The following is a 26,973-nucleotide window of genomic DNA, read 5'->3' on the forward strand; positions in this document are numbered from 1 at the left end:
ATTTTTTGAACACAGTGGAACACTAAAATGGTTAGTAAACAGAAGCATCAAAATTGTTGTCAATACAAATAATGCCCACAAAATTCCTCTCCTGATGCAGATAGTAAAGATAAAAAATGTGTTTTTTATTTCAAGGACAACACTCAACTGATCCAAGCAGCAGGCAGGAGCAAAGTCTAAAGACAAAACCATCAGCACCAAAGGTTGGCTGGTAAAGACAACATGAGGGAACACCACAAAGTGGCATGAAAGGGAAGGGGAATGCAGACAAAATACAAAAGGAGGCAAGTTTAACAAGGCACAGGTGGGGAGAATCAGGATGGATATGGAGATGGGGAAACACAGCAGGAGTAGGGAACCTGAAATTAACCAACTTTGTAACCAGATGTTTAAATTCAGACCAGCTTGGCAAGTTGATGGAGGCACATTCTTCATTCCACCTAACACTCCCACCGATGAGTGTTATCGTTTTGGTGTCTGTGTTGAAGAGTGAGATGATGCTTTTTTTTTCAGGCCATCCAAACTCACTTTAAATGTGTGAGCGAGTAAGTGGGCAATATTGAGCTTAGATAGTTTTGTGCATCATTGCCACAAAGAAATCACATCTGTATAGATTCCTACACTCAGGCTCAGGTAGTACTCAAACGCTTCTGAGAACTCCATGTTTCTCTCAGCCCCACATCACAAAATGTAGTCCCTGTCAATCTTAATAAAGTACATACACAGCTTTCACACTCAGCTTGATGTATTTAATTCTCTCTACATAACATCTTTCAAAATGTTTAATTTTTCATTACTGTATATCATTTTTCAGTGGGAAAATCTAAAATGTTGTTGAGTTGATATATTACTGTACATAGTTCCTTTTCCGTTGTCAGCCATATGTTGACATCATTTTGTGTAGCTTACATTATTTCCACTAGTGTAGCCATATCTGTGAAATGATCATTCACTGTAATGTGCAAGCATAAAGATGATTGATGAAAGTTTTCACATCGGCAACTGAAGCCATGAAGTACGGCTGCAAATTGAAAATTAAATGCCACCTGACTTTTACATCGTCAGAGCATCCCACCTTAGGGAAGTAATGGAGCTTGCTGTCAATATGAAAAGTATAGTTTCACAGAAAACTTAGTTCTGTAGGAGTAGGTCAGGGTTGTGCATTCAGTTCCACTACATCAAACTGACTCCATGCCTCCATGCTTTGTTTCTCATTGGCTGATGCCATCTTGTAAGAAAGCTACCTGTGAATGACTTTAATGTTGGCACTGCAGCTAAAAAATGAGGTGTGTGATCATGTCTGACCTACGTTTGTATATTGCTGTTTCTCCTGTTTGCAGTGGGATGCCTTGTGAAGCACGGTTGTGAAGATGGTTAAAACACACTTAATGGGATCGCTGTCATGGGGCCGGATCAAACGGTCAAGCGTGATGGGAGCAATAGTCCTTTATCTGCTGCTACTATCAACTTGTTTTGGCCAGGACACAGAAGGTAAAGGCTCTCAACATGTTCCTTGTCTTATCTTTTTGTATTTGTTTTTACTTTGTAGTTTAGTGTTCTATCAAGCCCGCTCAGCTAGGGTTCAAGATCAGACTTGATCACGTGACTTATAAATTCAGCCATATCTTAGAGAGGATTTTAGTCTATTTTGGGGTTTTTTTTAATAGTACCTTTTTATAATTCTGAATTCAAATTTGATGTAAAAACTTTGAATTTATTTAAGTGAATTAGTTCAATTCTCAGATTTTGGATAGATACCTTATAGTAGTCTCACAATTCTTGCTTTATTCTCAGTAAATAAATAACTTATATATATAACTTATTATAATCACCAAAAACTAACAGTACACAGTATTTCTTGAAAGGGAAGGACGCATTCATTTCCATGAAGCAGGGGATCTTTCAGAGAGGTGGTCCAACCCCCTCAGGCAATTGTATGAGGACAACTGTGGCAAGAGTTGGCATAAAAATATGTCAACAAGACAGGCTTTTTAGACTCTGCAAGTAGGGGGTAGGAAATTGTCCAAATGAGATGGAAAGTAGCAGCATAGCAGAAACCTTCAAAAATCCAGTATTCCCATCATTAATTATGGAATAGATTGGCATCAAATTTGGTGCCTGTCGTTAATCATAGTAGCTATGACTTGACCCCTTTTTAATGAAGACTGCACTTTTCTGTACTTTCTTGGCACAATGTCGGTTAAAGGTGAAAGCAAGTCCAATCAATTCAAACAGGTGGTGAACACTGCAAGTGAATATCACTTCAACATTCAAATTTTTGTCTTGCACCGTCATCACAGCAATATATTATTTTGTCTTCTGCAGTAGAAAACATCACTATTGATTATTTATTATATTTTGATATATTTCTAATTAGTATATAGTATGTTGCGTGCCAACATGCAGAACCAACATGAGAAATATAATTTATCTGCTTAACATTTGTATTTGAAATTATCAGTGTGAAAATTCTCACAATTATCATTTTGAGAATGGTTTGATGTGTTGGGGGTGATGGGGGTGGTCATCCATCCTTCTGGGTGAGTAAATTTAACTTCAGGGGGACAACCTCGTCAACAAATCAAAAAAGGTAGTCTATAGTTTACTTTGCTGGCATTAACTTTCAAACTGACCTGAACTGTCGGCAGACAGTTCATATATGAATGTTCATCAGAAATTCAGACTCATAACCTAAAAAAGAATTAGCCCTGTTGATTACTTACTTATTTTAATGATTAAAAAAAAGAAGTCTCTTTTTGTTTTGTGTCTAATCCCACCCTAATTGTGAGTATGATGTTTTGTATCATGTTAACATGCTAGCATACTAAAGTAATTTGATGTAGTGTGAAGGAATTGATTCAGCAGCTGTTAAGATTCACACTGCAAGCTGAAATGTGATAATGGCTATGGACACAATAAAGTTCTCATTGATGACAAAGACAATGCTAATTGGAAAAAAAAATGCTTTCTTTCCTATCTGCCAGACTTTTCAGAATATTAATATCCCATTAAGTTGTTTGTATTTGAGATTGATCTGATTGGCATTCAGCTGACAAAGGCTGCAGCCAAAGGTGAATGTCAGTTAGTGTGCATGTCTCTGTGCTGAGCTACACGAGGAGCATATGTAAGTATCAATTGCGTACATGTGGACATTTTTAGAGGTATATACATCAAAAAAATCCTCCTGAAACACAGTTAACTCTTCTCTGCCCATCCACCTCCTCTCAGTAGCTTTAGGCAGACAGCGTCTGCTTAAACTGTCTGAAAGTTTTTGGTCAGGAAAACAAGATGTTAGGTCTTATTCTGTTTGATCTCCATATAATAGAAGTAGTAGCTTCTGATATGCAACCAGGTTCTCAGGGTAAGAGATTCAATCCTTTGGTTTTTGAATTAAAAATATGACAACTGGTTCATTTTTCAAGTACTTCTATGAGGTTTTCAGGGTTTGTGGCTGAATGTTTTCCACTGATTTTAAAATAATTTCAAGCTTTGGTTTGCAGGAGGGGATTCCACTGCACATTTGTGAATGTCTTTTTCTGCATGATAAAGAAAATACACATCTGTTTGGCCTGGGTTTGTGATAACCTGTGATTAGGTGACATAGATACATTGTGCTAAATGATAAGAATAATATTACCAGAATGTTAAATGTGTCTTTGTTGTATGTCAGTCCTCGAAACCTTTATGTGGCAGGCCAGCCAGCTTTTTGCAAGATGGACTGGCTCTTTGTAAATTCCACTTGGCAGGGTGACTGTGACCAAACTCATTTCTATTTGCCAGCACTTCACTATATTGTCACTCTGAATGAACTCACAGCTGTGTAAGTCTCTCTGCATTAAACAGGAGAGTATGAATAAACAGGTAAGTTGTGGAACACACTTTACGTCATGTACCACAAGCAGGAAACTTTAGAACTTTTGAACTGCCAGGCAGGAGGCCTAGAGGAAGACCAAAGAGGAGGTTTATGGACGTAGTAAAACAGGACATCAAGGTAGTTGGTGTGAGAGAAGAGGATTCAGAAGACAGGGTTAGATGGAGGCAATGATTCGCTGTGGCGACCGCTGAAGGGAAAAGCCGAAAGGAAAAGAAGAAGAAGACCACAAGCAGGAAACTTTTACTACTGGAGAAACTTACCAGGTTTCACTTCCAATGTAAAAAACACAGTTATGTGTGTTACTCCGTTCTGTCTTAATGGGGAATAGTTAAAAAAAATACATTCATACAGCCCTCTTCATTTGCTTTTCTGAGATGTTTAATCACTGCATAATGCTAAAACGTGATAAAAGATCCTTTTAGGTAGACAAAAATAGCAATGATTTTGCAGCACATTCTTTGATTTCTTGCAAAAGAAACTCAACCTGTGCAAATCTGAGAGATGATTGCCGGTTGTTGGTCAAGAAGTTCTAACAAATCTTCTTCTTTTCCTTTCGGCTTTTCCCTTCAGGGGTCGCCACAGCGAATCAATTTCCTCCATCTAGCCCTGTCCTTTGAATCCTCTTCTCTCACACCAACTACCTTCATGTCTTCCCTCATTACATCCATAAACCTCCTCTTTGGACTTCCTCTAGGCCTCCTGCCTGGCAGTTCAAAACTCAGCATCCTTCTACCAATATATTCACTATCTCTCCTCTGGACATGTCCATACCATCTCAGTCTGGCCTCTCTGACTTTATCTCCAAAACCTCTAACATGTGCTGTCCCTCTGATGTACTCATTCCTGATCCTATCCTTCCTGGTCACTCCCAGAGAGAACCTCAGCATCTTCATCTCTGCTACCTCCAGCTCTGTCTCCTGTCTTTTCCTCAGTGACACTGTCTCTAGACCAAACAACATCGCTGGTCTCACCACAGTTTTGTACACCTTTCCCTTCATTTTAGCTGAAACTCTTCTATCACACATCACACCTGACACTTTCCTCCACCCGTTCCATCCTGCCTGGACACGCTTCTTCACCTCTTTTCCACACTCTCCATTGCTCTGGACTGTTGAGCCTAAGTACTTAAAATCCTCCACCTTCTTGATCTCTTCTCCCTCTAACCTCACTCTTCCACTTGGGTCCCTCTCATTCACACACATGTACTCTGTCTTACTGCGGCTAACCTTCATTCCTCTCCTTTCCAGGACAAACCTCCACTTCTCTAGCTTCTCCTCCACCTGTTCCCTGCTCTCACTACAGATCACAATGTCATCTGCAAACATCATAGTCCATGGAGATTCCTGTCTAACCTCGTCTGTCAGCCTGTCCATCACCATGGCAAACAAGAAGGGGCTCAGAGCTGATCCCTGATGCAGTCCCACCTCCACCTTGAACTCCTCTGTCACACCTACAGCACACCTCACCACTGTCTTACAGTCTTCATACATGTCCTGCACCGTTCTAACATACTTCTCTGCCACTCCAGACTTCCTCATACAATACCACAGTTCCTCTCTGGGCACCCTGTCATAAGCTTTCTCCAGATCTACAAAAACACAATGCAGCTCCCTCTGGCCTTCTCTGTACTTCTCTATCAACATCCTCAAAGCAAATACTGCATCTGTAGTACTCTTTTTTGGCATGAAACCATACTGCTGCTCACAAATGTTCACTTCTGCCCTTAGTCTAGCTTCCACTACTCTCTCCCATAACTTCATTGTATGGCTCATCAGCTTTATTCCTCTGTAGTTGCCACAACTCTGCACATCTCCCTTGTTCTTAAAAATGGGCACCAGCACACTTCTCCTCCATTCCTCAGGCATCTTCTCACTATCTAAGATCCTGTTGAACAACCCAGTCAGAAACTCTACCGCCACCTCTCCTAGACACTTCCATACCTCTACAGGTATATCATCAGGACCGACTGCCTTTCCACTCTTCATCCTCTTCAATGCCCTCCTCACTTCATCCTGACTAATCTTTGCTACATCCTGGTCCACAACAGTCACCTCTTCTAGTCTTTGTTCCCTCTCATTTTCCACGTTCATCAACTCTTCAAAGTACTCTTTCCATCTTCCCATCACACTACTGGCACCTGTCAATAGGCTTCCATCCCTATCCTTAATCACCCTAACCTGCTGCACGTCCTTCCCATCTCTGTCTCTCTGTCTTGCCAACCGATATAGATCAGTCTCTCCCTCCTTACTGTCCAACCTAGCATACAAGTCATCATAAGCTTCTTGTTTGGCCTTTGCTACCTCTACCTTCACCTTACGCTGCATCTCCCTGTACTCCTGTCTACTCTCCTCAGTCCTCTCAGTGTCCCACTTCCTCTTGGCTAACCTCTTTCTCTGTATACACTCCTGTACCTCCTCATTCCACCACCAAGTCTCGTTATCTACTTTCCTTCCAGATGACACACCAAGTACTCTCCTACCTGTCTCCCTGATCACATTAGCTGTAGTTGTCCAGTCATCTGGAAGCACCTCCTGACCACCCAGAGCCTGTCTTAACTCCTTCCTAAAAGTCATGCAACACTCTTCCTTTTTCAGCTTCCACCATTTCGTCTTCTGCTCTGCCTTTGCCCTCTTCATCTTCCTCACCACCAGAGTCATCCTACACACCACCATCCTATGCTGTTTGGCTACACTCTCACCTACCACTACTTTGCAGTCACTGATCTCTTTCAGGTTACACCGTCTACACAACATGTAGTCTACCTGTGTGCTCCTACCGCCACTCTTATAGGTCACTCTATGTTCCTGCCTCTTCTGGAAGAAAGTATTCACTACAGCCATTTCCATCCTTTTTGCAAAGTCAACTACCATCTGTCCTTCTGCGTTCCTCTCCTGGATACCAAACCTGCCCATCACCTCCTCATCACCTCTGTTTCCTGCACCAACATGTCCATTGAAGTCTGCTCCAATGACAACTCTCTCACTTCTAGGCATGCTCTGCATCACTTCATCAAGGTCCGACCAGAATTTCTCCTTCTCCTCCAGCTCACATCCTACCTGTGGAGCATACCCGCTAACAACATTGAACATCACCCCTTCTATTTCTAGCTTCAGACTCATCACTCTATCTGACACTCTTTTTACCTCCAGGACATTCCTAACAAACTCCTCCTTCAAGATAACTCCTACTCCATTTCTCTTCCCATCTACACCATGATAGAACAACTTGAACCCTGCTCCTAAACTTCTAGCCTTGCTACCTTTCCACCTGGTCTCCTGGACACACAGTATGTCTACCTTCCTCCTCTGCATCATGTCAACCAACTCTCTACCTTTTCCTGTCATAGTTCCAACATTCAACGTCCCTACTCTCAGTCCTATACTCTTGGTGTTCCTCTTCTCTTTCTTCGTGCGAACGCACTTTCCTCCTCTCCTTCTTCGACCAACAGTAGTCCAATTTCCACCGGCGCCCTGTAGGTCAACAGCGCCGATGGCGGTCGTTGTTAACCCGGGCCTCGACCGATCCGGTATGGAAGTCATAGGTTTGATTCGCATCTTTGATTTGGCAAAAGTTTTACGCCGGATGCCCTTCCTGACGCAACCCTCTGTATTTATCCGGGCTTGGGACCGGCACAATAAGACACTGGCTTGTGTCCTCTTGCGGCTACATTAAGTTAGTTAGTTAGTTAGTTAGTTGTTAGTTAGTTCTAACAAATCAACCTTTTAAATTTCCACAAACTACTCTGCAGAATGGAGATGTTAAAGTAAAACACAATGCAAAGGAGATATCATATTCATTATTATTAAGTATTAGCCCCCAATGCATTGGGGACAGGATACTATTATATTGTGTACATACCTTGTGTACATACCTTGTGCATCTGTTGTGGAACGATGGCAATCACATATGCTTGTGACAAACACGCTTCACTGTCTATGTGAAATTTACTTGTTGGGTGTGATCTAATGCAGATTATTTTGTGCCTGTGTCAGCATGGTTCAGTGATTGTCATGTGGATGTGGGTGTACTTGCAAGGTGATGACGGTATCTGTTAGATCATCTGAAGGGAAACTTTCTCTTTTCTTTGACTTCATCTCACTTTTTTTTTGTCTGCCACTCTTTTTTATCAGTCTGTCATTCCACTTTATGTCTGTCATTCCAGATTATGTTGGTATTTCTTCATTTCAGTTTATTTCACAAACTTTTCCTTTCTCACATTTATTGCGATTTTTAGTCCATCCCTGCTTTCTTTTGATGCTCTTTGCACATTTTTGTGTTCATGATTTATACATTCTAGTTGGAAAAAATACTAGCTTTTTTATTACATTAGGCCAATAAATTGAACTAAAACCTTGAGAATGCATTAGCTTATTTTTTATTCATTATTTCTACTAAAGTGTGAACCCAGACTATCGCTTTGTAAAGCTGTACAAACCAGCTAAATTTATTAGAAAATCAAGATTTGTGGAAGTATGCAGTCACAAAATAATTGCTACCAAAACCACAAAATGACTTGTTGTTTTTACTTTTCACAGAGTTGAACTAGCTGGTCTCCCCTGTGTTCTGACTTCATAATAAACTAGCCTAATGATATAGCTCGGCATTTTGTTTTCCTTGTCTAATCTCAAGTGTGGCTGTATGTCTTGGCACACTGGGTTTCACCACAATTCCACAATTCGTCAGCATAAAGGACAGCGATGAATAAGTCAGTGTTTCTGTATTGCAATGAAGTTCTGATCTAATTGAGTTGTACTTCCAATACCAAATAAGATAAAATCAAGTTTAAATATTTTTTTTAATGTTTTACACTATGAGATTATAAAATATGTTACCTACCCTGATAACGAAAACAAATAATTACAAAACAAATGTAGGCATGTATGTAACCACCACTGAGCTAACCATAAATCATCGATATGTCCTTAAACAAAGTGGAAAGAAGAATTTTGCTTGTGTACGTGCGTGAGCGTTGGCTGTATACTGGTCTCAAACTCCAGAGGGTACCTTTTAAACACAAGCGAGTGATATTGATCTTCTCATCTCTTTCCAAAAAAAAGGAAGAAAGCATATTTATTACCCAAAAGGTCAGGCTTGTCCTTTTAAATCTTTACTTTGCTTTTCAAAATCCAAGCTATACTAAGCTGTAGCGAGTCCTAAATCTGCTGCATGGCTGCCATGAGAGCATTTGGGGTAACCAAAGGGATGTTTATGTATTCCAAAATGTGTCCTCAGAACAGCTACCATCTGATTACCACCACTACCTCTGCCAGCTGTGTTCTGCTCCGCAATGGCTGGAACAGACCTGACACCCTAGACAGAGAAAGAGTCAGGATAATGGATACGCCAGCACAGTGACAAAGTGGTGATCCCTCCAGCACTGAGCCTGAGTATGTGTGCCTGTGTGTGGCTATACAATCGCTTCTCTCCAGGGATACATCAATCTAACACAAGGTCACACAGTCTCTCCTCTCAAAACTCCTCCTTTTGCTCTTCTCCTTGTCTTCCACTCACTCCGCTGCTATTCTTCCCTTTTTTCTCATCCCTTGTCCCCCTGTATCGAAGGCTCTACAATGTCGTCCATGGATGAATGGATCAGATGGGAGATGGCCGGATAGATGAATGGGTGATGGATGAACGACATGCTGGTTGGTTAGAGGTGGACAGACAGAGAGGAATTGGACCTGGGGGAAAGGTGTGGATTGGTGTACTTGCTGATGGAAGCTTAAAAAGGACATTAAGAAAATGCAGTCTTGCTTCTGAATTTCAACCATTTACAACCATACCTCTGAGTCATGCTGTGCACCAGCCAGTCAGTCCAGTGGCAGAAGTTTGTGTTATATACTGTAGTCTGAAATCACCGCAACCTGTTTTGAAACCAGACAGGAAGTAAACACTATACCTCGGCTTACATTGTTTCGAGAAATATTGTTCTCTTTACAAAAAAAACAAAAAAGTAAAAATAAAAATCAAGGTTACTTCATTTACTCGACTTTTCATCAATCCACCACAAATATTGGAATCGTATGGAATCGGAAAAGAATGTTGAATGCAGAATCACCAGTAAACCAGTAGAAGCACAAAATATCATGTTAGTGTAAATAAATAAGAATGAAAACATACAATATCATTTAATTTACCTGTAGCAACTCCTGTTACCTGCAATGTGGAAGAAGCGGCTGAAGACGAGATGCCGACGTATTAGATGGCAAAGTAAACCTAAAATAGATTTGTATGAATGAAATACTATTGAAAATACATTTACAAAGTACAGTGTAGAACTGGGAATAGTTATTATCAGTTTAGGCTGAAGACAAGCTAATTCCACTTATGTCATTTTTCGACTTGCAGTGCATCTCCGGACACCAAATAATTGCATAAGCCGAGGTTGGCCTGTATGAACTTGTCCATTTTCTCTTTTTTAATGAGGTGATTTTAATTATTACATTATCAAAAGAACACTGTGTATTAATTACATGATGTCAAAAAGACAGGTTTTGTAATTAACCCTACAGAATACCATGGAACACCAATACTGGTTCATCACTCGTGTGAATTTGAATGCATATTGTTCAGAATATTAGGTCACTGGAATGTGAGTAATAGTTATCAATTATATTCTGTGAAGCTCGAGACAACTATTCAGTGACATATACTGTTGTCTTGCGATGAACTGGTGACTGCTGGTATAGCTAACTTCTTACCCCACGTCTGCTATGATAAACAACCCCCAATTCAACTCGGTGCAAGCATTTCAGAAAATGAAAGGGATGCAATAATACACTAAAGTAATTTCCTCTACATGTACTGTATTTCTTTATAAGAAAGAATATTATTATAATTATGTTTTTTAACTCTAATATCTGAACCTAGATTGAGCGAATGTCATATTCATATACAGGAGACTTCATTCCTGTACCATTTTATTTCAGTCTGGCTGATGACAGTTGACAGTTTCATCACACAGTGTTTACACTGCCATTTTCCAAATTCATCTCATCCAAATGTTGAAGCCATCAATCAACGACCCTTTCAAACTTCCTTCTACTTAAAATATTTTCAGAAATATTTTCAGAACAGAAATCTTAAGCGCGGTCTCGGTGGGTTATCATAGTATAATTGAATTGTGATGGATTTCACTATCGCTGCTTTTCACTATTCACTGTTTGGAGTCCAGGCAATCTAGCCAAGCAAATATGCAACAGATGGTAGCAAACACAATGCGGTCAAGTATTTAATCTCAAATAAAATGAACAAATATAGAACCATTAAACTCTGACACCCCCCCCCCCCCCACCCTCCAAATGATATATGTTTGTAATTGTAAAAGAATCTTAAGAGGCAACCATTACTATTTTCAAATGAAATTAATATGATATTTAGTGATCTTTACACTTGCTGGAAAGGTTATTTTGTTACATAGAAGCAGAGCCCGACAAGCCCTTTTCTCCATCTTCTCGGTTTTGATGCTAAACTAACCTTATTGGCAGCTAGCCTGTCTTACAGTACAGACCTGAGAGTGCTGCCTATCTTTCCACCTAACTCTGAGCCATACACCAAATTACATGAAACACTTTCTCAAACTATTTCTCTAAGCCTGTTTACTTGACATCACCAACAGCAATCTTCACATCCCTCAGTGTATAGGAAAGAAGAATACAGAATATTCTAATCATAGCAGCAGGACTGCCTGCTAGGCCAGTCTGAAAATTCATCAGATGAAACAAGTCAATATTTTCAGTGGAAGCAGGCCAGCCTGATGGCTCCAATGTCTTTTGAGAAGAAAACATCCTTAGCTTTCCAATGCTGGCTGCCAGTCTATTCTGTCTGATTCTCTGCCATGGAGAAAACCTCTGCAGACGCACTAGTAATCTCTCATTAGATTATGTGTTTTTCAATCATGATTAAAATTTTCTTTCGCAATATATTGGCATTTCTTTACTTTCTTTGGAATTTTTTTGACACATTATTCCCCGCTATATCACATTGTTATGATACTCCACTAGACTCAAATACATGTAAATCTTCAGATTTCTTGCAGAGAAAAAACAACAACAATAACTACAATGGATAAGCATAGCTTAGGCTGGCATGAAACAGCGAACAACTATCCTTGGCTTGTCTGAACCGTGGCTCTAAAGCTCACTACTTTAAATGACATATCTTGTTTCTTTAATCAGTACAAGACTCAAACTGTGAAAACAAGTTTTTACACAAAACTGGGCCTGAGGAATCTCAAACTCTTTCCTTTATACTGTGACCTTAACACTACATGAATAGCATGATGAACAAATGTTTTTGTCAGCGATGTGGCAGCATGTTTTTCCTGTGGTGTCTCTTGTTCTGCGTATCCAATGGATACCAACTCGACACAAACTCACACAAAAGACAGGTGTCCTACTGAGTAAGAGTCTCAGCATGTATATTTTATGGTAACCTTAGCATGTCTGAGAGTACACCTGCAGTCTGACACACAGAGCTGACGGTGTAAAATGTGTAAAGTGGTGTGGAGGTTGCACGTGTACTTGTCATGGACACTGTTGCTAAGCTGCTACTCCTGCATGTACTGAACAATAGTTTTTCCAACCTGTTTTTATTTTCTGTTGACTGTGGTGTGTTTCACCTGCAGAGAAAGATGCTTCTTTCTTAGTCGACTTAATTCTTTAGGGGGACCCTGCGGTGCTGGCAACCCATACTTACTCTTCAAGCCAACTTTACATGGAGGTCTTTTGAATGGTCAATCAACCAGATATTTATTGGCACACTCAGATTTAAATATGTTGGCACTGGGTGGTGGTAAAACGGATATTGCCTTGTTCATTGTCCACCCGTGATATTTTCTGAATGGGGAGGTGTAGTTTATTCTTCTTTTTCCCCATACGGTCTACTTTGAACACTCATTCTGCTCATAAAGCTCTCCAGTGGGTTTTTCATCACTGTGACAGAAACCTGGCATTAGATGGATTTATTCACTTGCTCATGCACAAAGTCATTTTAGTGATTTTTTTCCCATAATACTTAGAAGGGAAGGTTGTATGAGTGCATACTTACAGAAAAAGAAGTGAGGGTTTACAGGAAGACAATTGCATACAGATGAAGGATGAAATGCAGTAACGGTACAGTGTCAAGTGTCAATCTGGATACAAGAGCAGACAGGCTCTGCAGTACAGGCCCTTTATTGAATGTATGTTACAAAAAAAGTGTATTTTACTGAAGAATTATGGCTGTGACCTATATAAAAGAAGAGCATAGAATTGGCATTTCTATGCAATTCAGTTGTCCTCCCTAGCGTTACTCTTTTCCCTGAACTGTACAGAGGTAGGACATTGTTTTAACACATGGAATTTAGAACCTGATAATATCTGGCAACTTAATTAATTTGATCTCTATGTACTTCTATGCAAGTACATCATATTTGTTTTGGCCAGATCATTTCTTCAGACACTAAACAATTACTTTTTGAGGTGTGCAAATTTTCAAACAGTTCATTTCATTTTGTTATCTCATCTTGTTCATCTGTCATCACAGATTAAAATGGGGGCTGTTTACTGTTTCGTCCTATTTATTTTTTATCATTTGAGCGGGAAATCGGACTGACGGGTGGAGAGAGGGAGGTAGATGAGAGGAGACCAAGGGGGAGAAACAGACAGAGATGCCCCACAGAGAACAAATGGCTGGTTAGTAATAGATGAGGGGCGTCAGCTTACATTGAGGGATAAGAAGGAAGTCATGCAGGGGATGCACATCTGTCACATGCTGGTCTCACACACACACACACATACACACACACACACACACACACACACACACACACGTACACACACACACACACACACACACACACACACACACACACACACACAGATAAACAATTGTGTGATGTAATAGGGACTTCTCTTCCATTATAAATGTGTCTTCTTGTATTGCTGACCTGGGATCTGCCTTTATTGGAGAAAACTACAGAAAGGTGACAGGGTCACATGCTTTGATGTCTCTGTTCTCACAAGGATAAAATGATAAAGGAAGATCCTTTAACTTCATTTTTAGTTTTTTCACCTGAATGGGTACATTTTTAGCCATCTTAAGCAGTGGCTGTGAGTAGGACTGGAAAAGTTTAGGACGATAAGCATTATCAACATTTGTATTCTGAACACAACACACAGACACACACCACACATCACATTTCTTATTTACTCTGCTTGCCCCTCCTTCAAAACTTCAAAACTAATTTCAGCATTTCATGAGTGCCTCCTATCCTTCCCCTCCCTACTTGTTATATGTTGCCTTGCATTGCTCTGAAGGTCAATTCTAATCTTTCATGAATTTCCTTCTGCTTTTTTCTTCTTCCCTCCTTCTTTCTTCCCTCCTTTGGCTGTTATCTTTATCCTCTGTGCCCCATCCTGGTGGATTGTCTCAAACTGCAGACTGGCAATATGAGGGTAAGACGTATTTCCTTTCTGTTTTAATAGGATGTTTGGTCATTGTGCAACTTTATGAACTGAGCTTATTATTGCTGAAAAAAATGGTCTTAATCGCTCATCTTTGCCTCCCTTACCTCACCTCTTTTTTGTGCTACATCTAATTAAATTCTCTTTTCTGCTTACTTTAGAGACATATGTTTTGTTTTCGTACACTTCAGGCACCTTCCCCACTCCAATATTTCAGCAACACAATATAGTATTGATATGCTGTACATTTGAAATCGAGATTTGATTTTTTGAGAAAAACCTTGAATGAAAGTTAACAACTTTCCTTTTTCCTTTTCATCCTAATAGAATGTAAACTGTCTCGGTCAGGTCCTCCTGCCACAATCGTTGCCATTGATGAAGAAAGCCCCAATGGTAAAGTATTCAGCTGCTTCTCTTATTCATTTTTTCTGGTATGTTGATTACAATTCAGCCCAATGTTCCTTCATGTGACAAGTACACACTGCTGTCAGAAATTTCTTAGATAATCATAACCTTTTAGAAACCTTACACAAACACTTTTAGATAGTCTGGACTGTTCAAAAGCTGTTGATTGGCATGACATTTAACCTGCTCACATTAATATTCCTCATGTCTGAGTCTGATGATCGCTGTCCTGCCAGATAAGACATTAGGTTATACTATTTGAGACAAATCAATGTGTTTGAGCTTCAAGAACAACATTTTAAGAGCATCTTTGTGTTGTGTGGATTTCAGTATTTCCAATAAGAATAAGACAAACGGGGCTTTTGGAATGTTCACTTACTTTTTTGCTTTTTCGACAGTTTACATCAGCAGATCAGTAGCACTCATTCATTCATTCCTTATCTGCTTCTTCCACTTTTGCGGGTTCCTGGAGCATTTTTGCTGGAGCCTAGATCAGTACCATTTAAATGAAATACTATAGTCAACAGCAATTTACTTTAGTAAACTATTAGACCCTCAAAGCTGAATTTCCAGTCTTTTCTGAAATATCAAGAGCAGAGTGACTGCTAGACAAAGGTGTCTGGTGTGCTGCACTGATTTGCAAATGTAGTTGATAGCTCGGGGTGGGGGGGGGCACATTCAGGCTTGTGTATTCTGTGTGCAGCGACGTGCTGTGAGATTCATGGCGGTGAGACACCGATGTTAAAGTCAGTTCTAGGAGTAAAACAGCGTCGCATTTGCCAGTAAATTAGCAGCCTGACATTAAAAACTGGTTAAAATTGTTTAGACAGCAAATAGCTGCACCTCACCTCCGACTGGACTACCGACCAATCGAAACAATATTTAATACACAAAGACGGACGTTGCTGCTTCAAAATTCAGATCAGGAAATAATCCACCCTGTTCGAACTGAATGGACTTGTATTGAATTTAACCACTTTTTAATGTCAGGTTTTTTAATATGCAGGTTGACCTCTTTCTAAGATGGCAAAGTGATCAAGTGATCAGGTTTCCTTGATGAGGCTCAGAATGGCTTCATTGAAATAACAATAGGTCCGTTCACAGCTGACTAAAGGTACTCACTGTCATGAATGCTCTGGCTAGTAGACAGATAGCGCAACTACAGCCACTAGTTTTTTAAATCTATTTTAATATTTTTTAATATATGTGCCTTATAATCCGGTGCGCCTTATAGTGCAGGAAACACTGTATATATAATACACACACACACACACACACACACACACACACACACACACACACACATGCATTATACATCCATTTTTCTTCAAAAAATTTTGTATTTGAATACAGTATTTCTAAATACTGTGCTCCCCAAAAGTGGAAAACTGAGATTCTTTTTAATTCAGTGAGTCCAAATGTATTCAATACAAGTCCCTAAAGCCAGTCAGTGGTAGTGAGACCAACTATGACCTCTGAAATAATTATAGCCTTCTGAAGATTTGACATGTTTTTATTTTTTCTGAAGTGGCTGAACATTATAACTATTTTCACCAAATCTGTGTCATCAAGTATGAGCGAACTATAACATTCTGCAATAAGTTACCACAGGGAGAATGTGTAGGAGAAAACTTGACTATGTCTGATGATGATGATATGATTAATATACAATTTAATGAGAGGTTACTGCTGATGTTTATATTGTTTTGACTGTTGAGCGTGACTGACAAAAAAGTCATCAGTCCTGCTACCTTGAACATCTTGACTAAAAGCTGTATGAGTTGGGGTGAACCGGTTCAGACCTCTGCTAATTAGGATTCTGCTGAAGCACAACAACATATTCCCAGAGTCGCCCCCAGAGACTGCTACACTTAGACTTTTACATTTACTTTGTGGAGGGATCATATTGCATTGTAAAGCTTGACTTTAATTCTTACTTTGTCATATGTAAATTAAGGCTTGTGTGGTCCACAATGAATGGCTCTAAATTTGTTGGTAGAAGTTTTGTGATTTAGTCAATCTTCTCTCTCTATAGTAAACTTATCTGAGCCAGGAAACCCTGCCACGAGGAGCATTTTCTCCACCAGATTCAAATTGTGAGAACTGATAACTGTAATTGTTAGTAGTAATAAAGTTAGTTAGTTAGTAGTAATAAAGTAATGAAGTTACTACTTCTACTACTACTAATTGTGGTGAACAGAATTATAGGTGAACGTAGCAACACCTTTCAGAAAAGGACAATCAACTCTTAAACCTTCATAAGTGGAATGTGTGAATCTGTTAATAGATGTCTTAATGATTCCTATTAAGCCACCTACTTCTTATTTCTCTTAGCTTCTACTTATACTGTCTTCTTCTGATGAAAAATTAATTCGGAATGGTTTACTGAATGTGAACATCAGCTTGGAGCTGGTGATTGCGTGTAGTACTCCTCTCATTCATATTCAGATTCAATTTCTTACATCATTCTTTCAAAAATAATGGCAATCTAATAAAATATAGAATTGCTGTTTGGTTGCTATATTAATTATACAGCAACCTTACTTAAAATGACATTTTCCAGGTTGTGACTTTAAGATGCATGAATACTATATGTGCGTCAGTAAGAAGAACAGTCCCTTTATAGAAATAGTGATTAGTTGTTAGTTCATGGCCAATTTTTAGGAGACTACTGTGTGTAAGTATATAATTATAATCCTGAGTACTGTTTGGTGCAGGGTCATAGCTCCAGCTTGTGGCTTTATTTTAGACCATAGTCTAAGAAAAACCTGATAGAAAAAACAATATGTCAGTTGCATGGTGGGTGTGCAATTGTGCCAAAGTGGTAATTGTGTAGGCAACATTCTACAAACTCTGTGTGTGTGTGTGTGTGTGTGTGTGTGTGTGTGTGTGTGTGTGTGTGTGTGTGTGTGTGTGTGTGTGTGTGTGTGTGTGTGTGTGTGTGTGTGTGTGTGTGTGTGTGTGTGTGTGTGTGTTTGTGCCTGTCTGTTTGTGCAGTAATCATCCTAACAGGGCTGTTGAAGAATAATTTAGTACTGGGACGGTTTGTATGCATAATTTCATGTATTGCTCTTTGACTGCGAAGTAGTTTCACAGATTTAATAGAGAATCTTGCTTTAGGGTGATTATGTTGGTGCTGGCAGAGACTTGAGAAAAGGAAAGAGAGTGAGGGAGGGGCAGCGGAGACTGAGGGTAACAAGATACATGCTAGGGATTGTTTCCTCAGGCAGATGTCATAAAAGAAGATGTGTTGGAATTAGGGAATATGATTTTAATAAATCCAAGGGGAAAGGGTGTTTAAAATGAGTGGATGACTGTGGAAGGACACACATAATCATGTGCAAAACAGCACACACAACAAAATTACCTCCACTTCAGTGGGGGGGCCTTCACTATATTGTAATACACAAAGTAACATGCTCCTTAGGCATTACATGTGTTGTATAGCTGATCAAACATGCACTATCAGCATATAAAATTGCATGTTGTATACAATCATCTTTTCTCTAAGGTTATTAGAGTAGTTATATTAGAATGTACTCAGCTTCACAAGTTCAGCTTAACTACTATATAAATACTGTGAGGCTTCCAAAGCCACATAAAATAGTTATTATTCCATAAATGTATAGAAAGTGACCCAGTTGTTTTTGAGGAACAAACTATATTAGTTTTAACAAGCTTAAGTCCTTGTTGAGGTCATTGCTCAAATACATCATAAGAAACAGACACTAAAAAAGCACTGGGAGAGTAGAAAACCTCAAGATGTCTGTTGTGTTGAGCAGACCAAAAAAGAGCCTTGATAATATAACTGGAAGCTTTATTTCCTGCTTGCATACATGTTTCTGTGCAGTCATTCTATTCTATTGTACCTTATAATCCAAGCAAAAACAAATGATGAAATAAGGGACTGAATGTTATAATGTCACTAAATTCCTTTTTAAAAAATTTTTGTTCTTGAGTCTGTCAGTTATAATTGGTTCTACCTGCTTCTGCATTTCAGTCATTTGTTGAAAGAAAAATCTCAGTGGTGCTCAGAAACCTTGACCCGTACTGGAAGGCTAGTCAGTAAGCCTCGGCTGCATGTTGTGTAATCTCAGAAAAAAGTCACGTAATCTTCTGTCATTCCAGATAAAACAGAAAAGATGAATACTAACAAGACTTGAAATGAATGAATCTTAGATATTCTGGGTATTTTTTTTCTTTTTCATTTAGTCTCTCTTAAAAATCTGGTGACAAGGACAACATAGTTTCTGGTGGTGGGCCGTGCATTTCACACCTAGGCCTTCAGTGATGTTCTACTTAGTCAAACTTGCATAAATACATCGCATAATATTGTAAGCGGCTCCCACCGCTGCCACCAATGTAGCGTTCAGGACCGAGGTGTTTATAACTTCTCTCAAATGGGGCAAAAAACCATCACTTCTGAAGAGGCATCAGCCCTACTTCTTTTATTGTCACTCGCACAGAAGAACCCCACAGCCACACCTTTTATAGACGTCACACAATTATATTACAGAACAAAACCGTCTGAAATGATCATCATTTATGACACCACAGACAGAGAAAATACAGAAATACACTAACACACTGCTATATGTTGCATCACCTCTATAGTGTATGAAATGGGCTATTTTCCTGCAGTGATAGCATTGTATTTTAAACATGAAAAATTTTAATTAAAAAATGCTTGTACTTATTACTTGTACTTAAAAACAAAATCTATTCTCTGCAGTCGTAGTCATCATAAGTGACTATGACTGCAGAACTCTGAAGGTGAGCTGGATGAACCATGAGCTAAAAAAAAAAACAGAAAAAAAACCATTTTTTTTTTTTTAATAACAGTCCTGAACTTGCATAATTCATTTTGTGACTGAATTATAACAGGTCAGATTGTAAAAAAACTTGTTTCATGTGGGATAACTTCACTTCCTACTTGTACTTTGTAGTTCTATTTACTGTATTCTGGTATTTACTACAAATAAACTTTAATTTCCTCACCAACATCTGAAGGAACAGGAAGAAGTCATTTCAGTCTTTTCAGTTTATGATTTGTTCCTCACTGTCACCCAAGCAGTGTCACCAAATTCAGTTAAGCTAATATCTTGTAAAATTTCTATTAATGCCCCATGACAATCCTTATCCTCTTTACTCTTTAGGTTGATCCACCTCTCTTTCAACTCAGTCCTTCTCACCCCACCTTCTTCTGCTTCTCATTTTCTTTCCACGTAATCATTCTTATTTATTCTTTTATCTTGATTGATTCCTTTCCATCTTTGTGATGCTTCACATGTTCATGGCTTTCTGTACATCTGCCTGTATGCTTTAACACAAGGGTCAGTTTAATCAGGTATTGCTGAGTGCAGTATTCAGTCACACATCTTGTGAAGTAAGGTCACTGTAAAAAGAAGACATTTATATTATCTTGAGTATAAATTACTGCATACAGTGCCACATAGGGTTTAAGCTTCTCTCTCTCTCTCTGTCTCTCTCTGTCTCTCTCTATCTCTCTCTCTCTCTCTTTCTCTCTCTCTCTTTCCATTAATTGATTTATTATTTATGTTTTGAATTCTGCATGACAGATGCAGTAAACCAGATGAGCTAGCCAAAGGATGGTGAAGAACGAAACTCTTCTAATGAATCCCATTTTCAATCCCGTTTTCAAAATGAATAAACCAACTTCATTGATTTTCCCAGTCTATTTTACATCCCCAAGTTAAATAAAACCATTTGATATGGTTATTGTGGTAGCATAGAAAGCCATGAACCAATGGTTTTTGCTGGAAGATCACAGATCCAACCATCCAGCTTATGAGTTTACATTATTATTTGTGTGTTTTTCATACGTGTGGAAGGTATGCATGGGGGCCGTCAGGGACATAATTCAGAATATGCCATTTACACACACATAAGGACAAAACACATTCACGTACACAAGTGAAATACTCTGCTACACACTACTGAAATATTCAGTAGTTTGTGTGAGACTATTTCAGTAGTGTGTGCAAGAATATTTCAGTTGTGTATGTGAGATCATTTCAGTAGTGTGTGTGAGAGCATTTCAGAAGAACCAGAAGGCATACCAGTGTAAACGGAAGGGGTCTTGCAACCAGAAGTGGAACGGAGCACACATGTCATCCAAGGAGCTCTCTAGTCAGCTAACTGAGGCTCCAGCTTAACTAAATGATATTTTGGTGTCGGAAGAATCAATCAAAATGCTGGCAAATGCTCCACTTCCGGTTGCAAGCCCCCTTCCGTTTACACTGAAGGGCCTTCTGGTTCTGCTGAAATGCTCTCACACACATTTACAATTGAAATGTTTTCACATACACAACTGAAATGTTGTCACACACACTACTGAAATGCTCTCACACACACTACTGAACACAAACACGACTGCACATTTCAGTAGTGTGTGTGTGTGTGTGTGTGTGTGTGTGTGTGTGTGTGTGTGTGTGTGTGTGTGTGTGTGTGTGTGTGTGTGTGTGTGTGTGTGTGTGGTACAGTATATGCTGACTAATGTACCTGACGGTCCCTCATAGGTATGGATGTGTCAGAAAACACTGTGATTCTTGCCTCCTTAACCAGTTAATTAACTTGTCATTTATTGTTATTTCTCCAACTCTCTCTTTTGATCTGAGAAGAGGAAAGGGTGTGCGGCATCTCTGCACATCTATTCACTCTTTTTTTGCTTTTTTATTTATTTGTACACGCTTTTGTGTACTATAATTTAACCATGTTTTGGGAGTTTGTGTGAGGAATAGACGAGACTGTGGCGTCTTTGCGTGCGTATTCACTCTATCTTTTTTTGATATTTTGTATGCGTGCGTCTTCAATTTCAGTTAGCAACATTTATATCGCAGTTGCATTTGGTAGTTTGTGGGGCTTTTGCAGAGACTAGGAAGCAATATAGTAATATGATTTATGTCACCAGTGACAGCATGAACTGTTTAAAGTGCGAATGGAAGGGACATCTCATGCGTAACTGTCTTAAGGGAGAGAATGAGCGCTGGCCATTGGTTGCCATGGGGCAGGCACCTGCGAACGCGGAGGGTTGGGTTGGTGGCAGAGGTCGCTACGCGACCGGCTGCTGTTTTTGCTGCAGAGTCGGTGGTTGCAGCTTCTTAGGCGGCTGTGGCAGCCTCCGGTGATGCGGTCTGGAGCCTCGGAATAACACTGAGGACAGGTGACAGTGCGAAGGTTACAACAGTCGGGTGCTGCGATCCCTCTGGTGGCTTCTAGTACTGAGGTCCTGATTTCACAATTGCAAAAAGATATGATTCACAAAAGATAAAATAATTCCAGCAAGACATAAAAGGTTCGAGGTCCAAAGTAGAAAATTTCTTTCCTGACCTCAACATGTTTCCGGATAGCGTCAGTTTTTATTTAAAAAATGCAGAAGGAAGTGACCAACCAGTTTTTCCAGACCAAGAGGTTTTTAGATTGAAGACACTAATGACGAGAGTAAAAAGGATGATTGCGGAGAAAAGTTAGTTGTCTTTTGAATTTTGTCTGCTTTTTTTAAACAATGTATTTCTTTAGTTAATAAATGGTAAAAGGTTAGATGTTTCCTGTGTCAACGTGATTATCTTGTAGTCTTGTACTTTTATGAATAAACGTGATTTTAAAATTCACCCTCTCATACCCTCTCTGCTGATATATTAATTTGCTGACTGTATGTTGATGGATGTGTCAATTAATATTCCTCTCACTTCACACACTCACAGTTGACTGTCCTAAATTATGTTTTGTTCCTTTTGACGAGGAAATATTTTCATTTTAGCATATTGACAACTTTTTGTTTTGTGTCGAACATTATACAAAAAGAGCAGCCCAGATATTGTATGAGTTGTATTTGATTTTTAATTTTTATTTTATTTGAATCATTCTCCATTTGCTGGAACTCTGGGCATCATGTCTCCTTTTAACTTAAGGGTTTATGCTTCTGTTTGTGTTCTCAGGAACTTTACTGGTGGACAACATGCAGATAAATGGCGTGGCTGAGGGTCCGGATCGAACCATCTCTCTGTCATTAAGAGATAACTACAATCACTGGGTGATCCTTGATCCTTCCAAACAAGCCCTTTACCTCAACAGCACCGGACGGGTTCTGGATAGAGATGTATGGCAACTTTTTCTTTTTGTTTGTTTGTTTTTTTTTGTTTACCTTGGTAATATAGTTCTGTTGGTATACATTTCTGACTCTCAACTTTTTATTTTGCTTTTATATCTGAGACACAAATAGAAAACTCCAGTCTGTAACCGATCATACATGCACCACTGATCTTTTCAGATTCATTGTACATTTAATGTACTGTAATGTTTTTTCAGCAAATGGAGATAGTGGCTCCTGATTTCTTTGCCGTCTTGACTTCTATAAGGATAAATATGCAAAAGAACATTTTTATGGCTTTTATCATTAGCATTTCAACTCCATCTCAACTGAAAAACAACCAACCAAAGAGGCTGATTTGAAAAAAAAAGTACCAAACAAGATGCTGGCAGTTGAATGTGCAATGTAGCTTAAATTTGTTCTAACTTCTAGTCAATTGTTCATCTCTAATGCATATCTGTAGCAGGTAACTTAATATCTGTTTTTTTGTTTTTTTCCAGCCTCCGTCTTATATTCAATCCATTGTGGTTCAGGTTCAATGTACCAATGAGCTGGTAGGCACTGTGATTTTACATGAAGTCCGCATCGTTGTTCGGGATCGCAATGACAACTCACCACGTTTCCAACAGCCAAGATACTATGTAGCTGTCAGTGAGGTAAATACATGCACAAATGCAAACACACACACACACACACACACACACACACACACCCACACACACACACACACACACACACACACACACACACACACACACACACACACACACACACACACACACACACACACACACACACACACACACACACACACACAAACATACAAAAACCGCACAAATCACAAAAATTACAAACTGAACCATTTAACTCATAAATCCAGAAATTCTTACGTGCATTCCACTTAAATCAAAAACTATTAATTGCAATTATACATTTGACAGAGCCGGTGTTTCATGGTGGTAGACCCAGGACTTCTGGGTCTGATATTAGAGATCAGAGGAGGGAGAGGGCCGTAGTCCAGCATGGGCACAATAGATCAGTTGTTCATGAGCTTTTCCCATGCTGCTGCGAGGGTCATGCATGGGCCTGGCAAAGCAGTATTCCAGGCACCTATAGTGCAGTGACATGAGAAATGTACTCTGATATGGGTACGTACTGCAATGTGCTTTAAAATAAAAAAAATATTCACCGCATGGTATTGTAAATAATGTTTTGCTGTCAGACAAATGTTAATGACCATTACTGGAGGCAGGGGAAAGCACACCTTTTTTGGGCATTCAAGAAGGGGCCTAAATCTGTTTTTCAGAGGCTTCCACAGTCATGTTGAAGATGTCTTAGTATGTCCTTCAGAGTCTGGGGGAGCAGAATGGAACTAAAAGAGGTTCAAATTCAAACTGGACAAGGATACACGAAGGCTGCTGCCAGCACAGACCCAGGCATACCCTGTAGAATATCTCATTATGCAGTCTTCCACAGGCTGTCCAACTAAATCTGCCTTCTCAGCCTCTCTCTTCCTCTCTTGGCCCATTTCTCTCTTCTCTGTTTTTGTAGCCCTCCCTCCATTCCTCCTCATCTCCACTAGCTCTTCATTATGTCACATTTTCTCAACCTCTCCACCTTTCCTCTGCCACACTCTATATATTTCTGGTTGTCTTTCCTTCTCCCCTGTACCTGCCACCTTTTACCACTCTCCAGATTCTCATTAATCCTGCTGAAATAATTCCCTCCATTCACCTCAAGAACCACCAATTTAGGAAATGCAAAGAAAAAAACAAAATAGTAAAACCTTAATTCCTTGGCCAGACTGAAGTAGATGTCACTGAACTAAAAGTGAATTAATCTGTTTTGACATGGCCAGTAATTACGATTTGAGTGGAAGTCTTCTCATTAGACATAAAGCTAGTTTTTAATTCAGTTCTACTGACTGTAAAACTAGAACCTTCTAATACAGGATTTAATTTTGCAAGAAGACTCATATAAATATGGCTTCATTCATCTTTATCTACATTACGCCCACTCTTAGTTGTCTATTGCTTATAATTATTGAGCTCAAGAAATTGAGGAAGACATAAAATGAAGGGCTGTGGTTATTTAAAAGAAAGTCTGGGACAAAATTCACGAGTTCACTCTGAAAGTTGGTGGAGACAAGGTGATCCTTGTGACTAATTTCATGGGTTGGCACTGGTGTCTGAGTCGTGCTGGAGTTGTTTCATTAGGGCTGTATCCAAAAGTGGCAAAATGACAGCATGGAATGTACTGAAGACCATTGTTGGCTAAGTGGGAGGTAGTGATAACTGTGTTGAGGGATACAATGCCTAACAAATCCTTGGCACAGCAGCTAAATTAAACTTGATTTCAAATGATTCCTTGGCTGTTTGGAGATTAGACTTCTGCTTTGACACCTAGTCACAGAAAATAAAGCACAGCAATTTACTGTTGGCAAAATTCCCCTTTTCTTGTACGCTCATGACTTTTCAATGCGTAATTCCTCTCAAAAAGATCTAACAATATCTTTTTGAATTATTAGCTTCTCTGTTAGAGAAGAGACTGATTTATCTTGTTGCATATGCTCATGTAAAATATAGTTCAATTTAAAGCACAAATCTAAATTTAAAAAAATTCATAGATACATTAATAGCAACACAAATACAGCATTTATTTATATTTATTACTTCAGTAATACATATACTAAAATTGGAGAGATCCAGAGAAGATTAGCATGGCCTTTGCAAATTCATGAATTGTTCCAGATTCTTTGGGGCGGCAGTGGTTCAGTGGAAGAGCGGGCGGTAGAGCGGGTCGTCCAATGTTCCAAGATCGGCGGTTCGATTCCCGCTTCAACCCAAAAACAATGTACAAAGTGTCAGCTGACAGTGCAACGTGTTAGCTCACCGCCGGAGCACTGCCAAGGTACCCTTGAGCAAGGCGCTGTCCCCCCTACTAGTTGCTCATTTGGGCGCTCCACAAAGGAGCTGCCCGCCACTCTACCTCCCATTGCATGCTTACAGGCCTGCTTGTGTGTGGTTGTGTGTATTACAGTACAGTACACACTAATATGTATGCATGTGTGTGATTGATTGATGACTAACACACTAGAGAGTACGTTCTTAATTTCCCTATGGGGATCACAACAGTATATAAAATTTAAAAAATAAAATAAAATAAAAAATAAATAAATTAAAATTTACAGTTTAAGCACAGTGCACATTTTGTGCACTGTGCCTAAACATATGCTATATGTTGTGTACACTAGATCTTCTATACAGACTCAAGGCTCAAATAACTACTTTCCAGAAGATATGCTTATTTAGATTTGTGGGTTTTTTTTAAACTAGTGCCCCACTTTAATCTAACAATTTGTATTCAGTGGAGAAATGAGGTGTAACGAACATTCACAGTGGTGTCTCAGAGAGAGACTGTGGCACAGACAGTAGACGAACTGCGAGATTGACAAGCCAAGCTGCCTCTGTTTTCACTTCCAGAGCAAATGAAAGTATGCAAATTGCTAATTACGATCTTCTTTCTCTAGCTCCATCTGAGCACAATAAACATAAAACTTCGAGTCATTTTCTGTTTGTTTTGAGGAAACAGTGGGGTATCAAGATCATTTATGGCCAGATGCGAAAGGTTTTTTAATGTGTCCTTCACTAATCACTGCCACACACACACAGTAATATGCAATAACAGAGGTTATAAGCTGCTTTCAAGAGTAGTAGGATATGAAAATGCTCACAAATTTGACATTGTGTCACGTGAGCTCATTGACAAATACCAGAATCCTTTGTCATTGTTGTGTTTTCAGCTGACACCGGTAGGAACCACCATCTTCTCTGGTTTCTGGGGGAACAATGGGGCAACAGACATTGATGATGGTCCCAATGGACAGATTGAGTACACAATCCAATACAACCCAAAAGACCCGGTAGGTTGTCCATCTGTTATGGCATGCAATGTTCTAAAATTATTCAAGAGATCAAAGCATAAATCCTGTTCACTTGGAAAATGTCCAAGTGTGAGATCCATAAGTCTGTGGAGAGTAATATTTATCACACGCAATTATTTTTAATTTAGAAATTTAACAGCTGAAGGAATGGAGGGACTCTGAAACAATCAGTCAAGCAGAAGCCTTGTGAAAAGAT

At 39.3% G+C, this 26,973-nt stretch overlaps 1 protein-coding gene and 1 pseudogene across 1 annotated transcript in view; both read left to right on the forward strand.

The window, feature by feature from the left end:
• The first annotated feature begins 319 nt into the window (after nucleotides 1–319).
• LOC137588861 (protocadherin-15-like) overlaps nucleotides 320–26,973 on the forward strand; it is a 139,112-nt gene continuing 112,458 nt past the window's right edge. Inside the window, 7 exon segments of the mRNA XM_068306167.1 lie at nucleotides 320–489; nucleotides 1,358–1,491; nucleotides 14,296–14,310; nucleotides 14,647–14,712; nucleotides 22,683–22,843; nucleotides 23,335–23,490; nucleotides 26,637–26,756. Of these exon segments, the coding sequence (XP_068162268.1) occupies nucleotides 320–489; nucleotides 1,358–1,491; nucleotides 14,296–14,310; nucleotides 14,647–14,712; nucleotides 22,683–22,843; nucleotides 23,335–23,490; nucleotides 26,637–26,756 (822 nt within the window).
• Nucleotides 25,501–25,590, forward strand: LOC137588963 (U6 spliceosomal RNA; annotated as a pseudogene).

The sequence above is a fragment of the Antennarius striatus genome, chromosome 21 (genome assembly GCF_040054535.1).
Source record: "Antennarius striatus isolate MH-2024 chromosome 21, ASM4005453v1, whole genome shotgun sequence".
NCBI lineage: Eukaryota > Metazoa > Chordata > Actinopteri > Lophiiformes > Antennariidae > Antennarius > Antennarius striatus.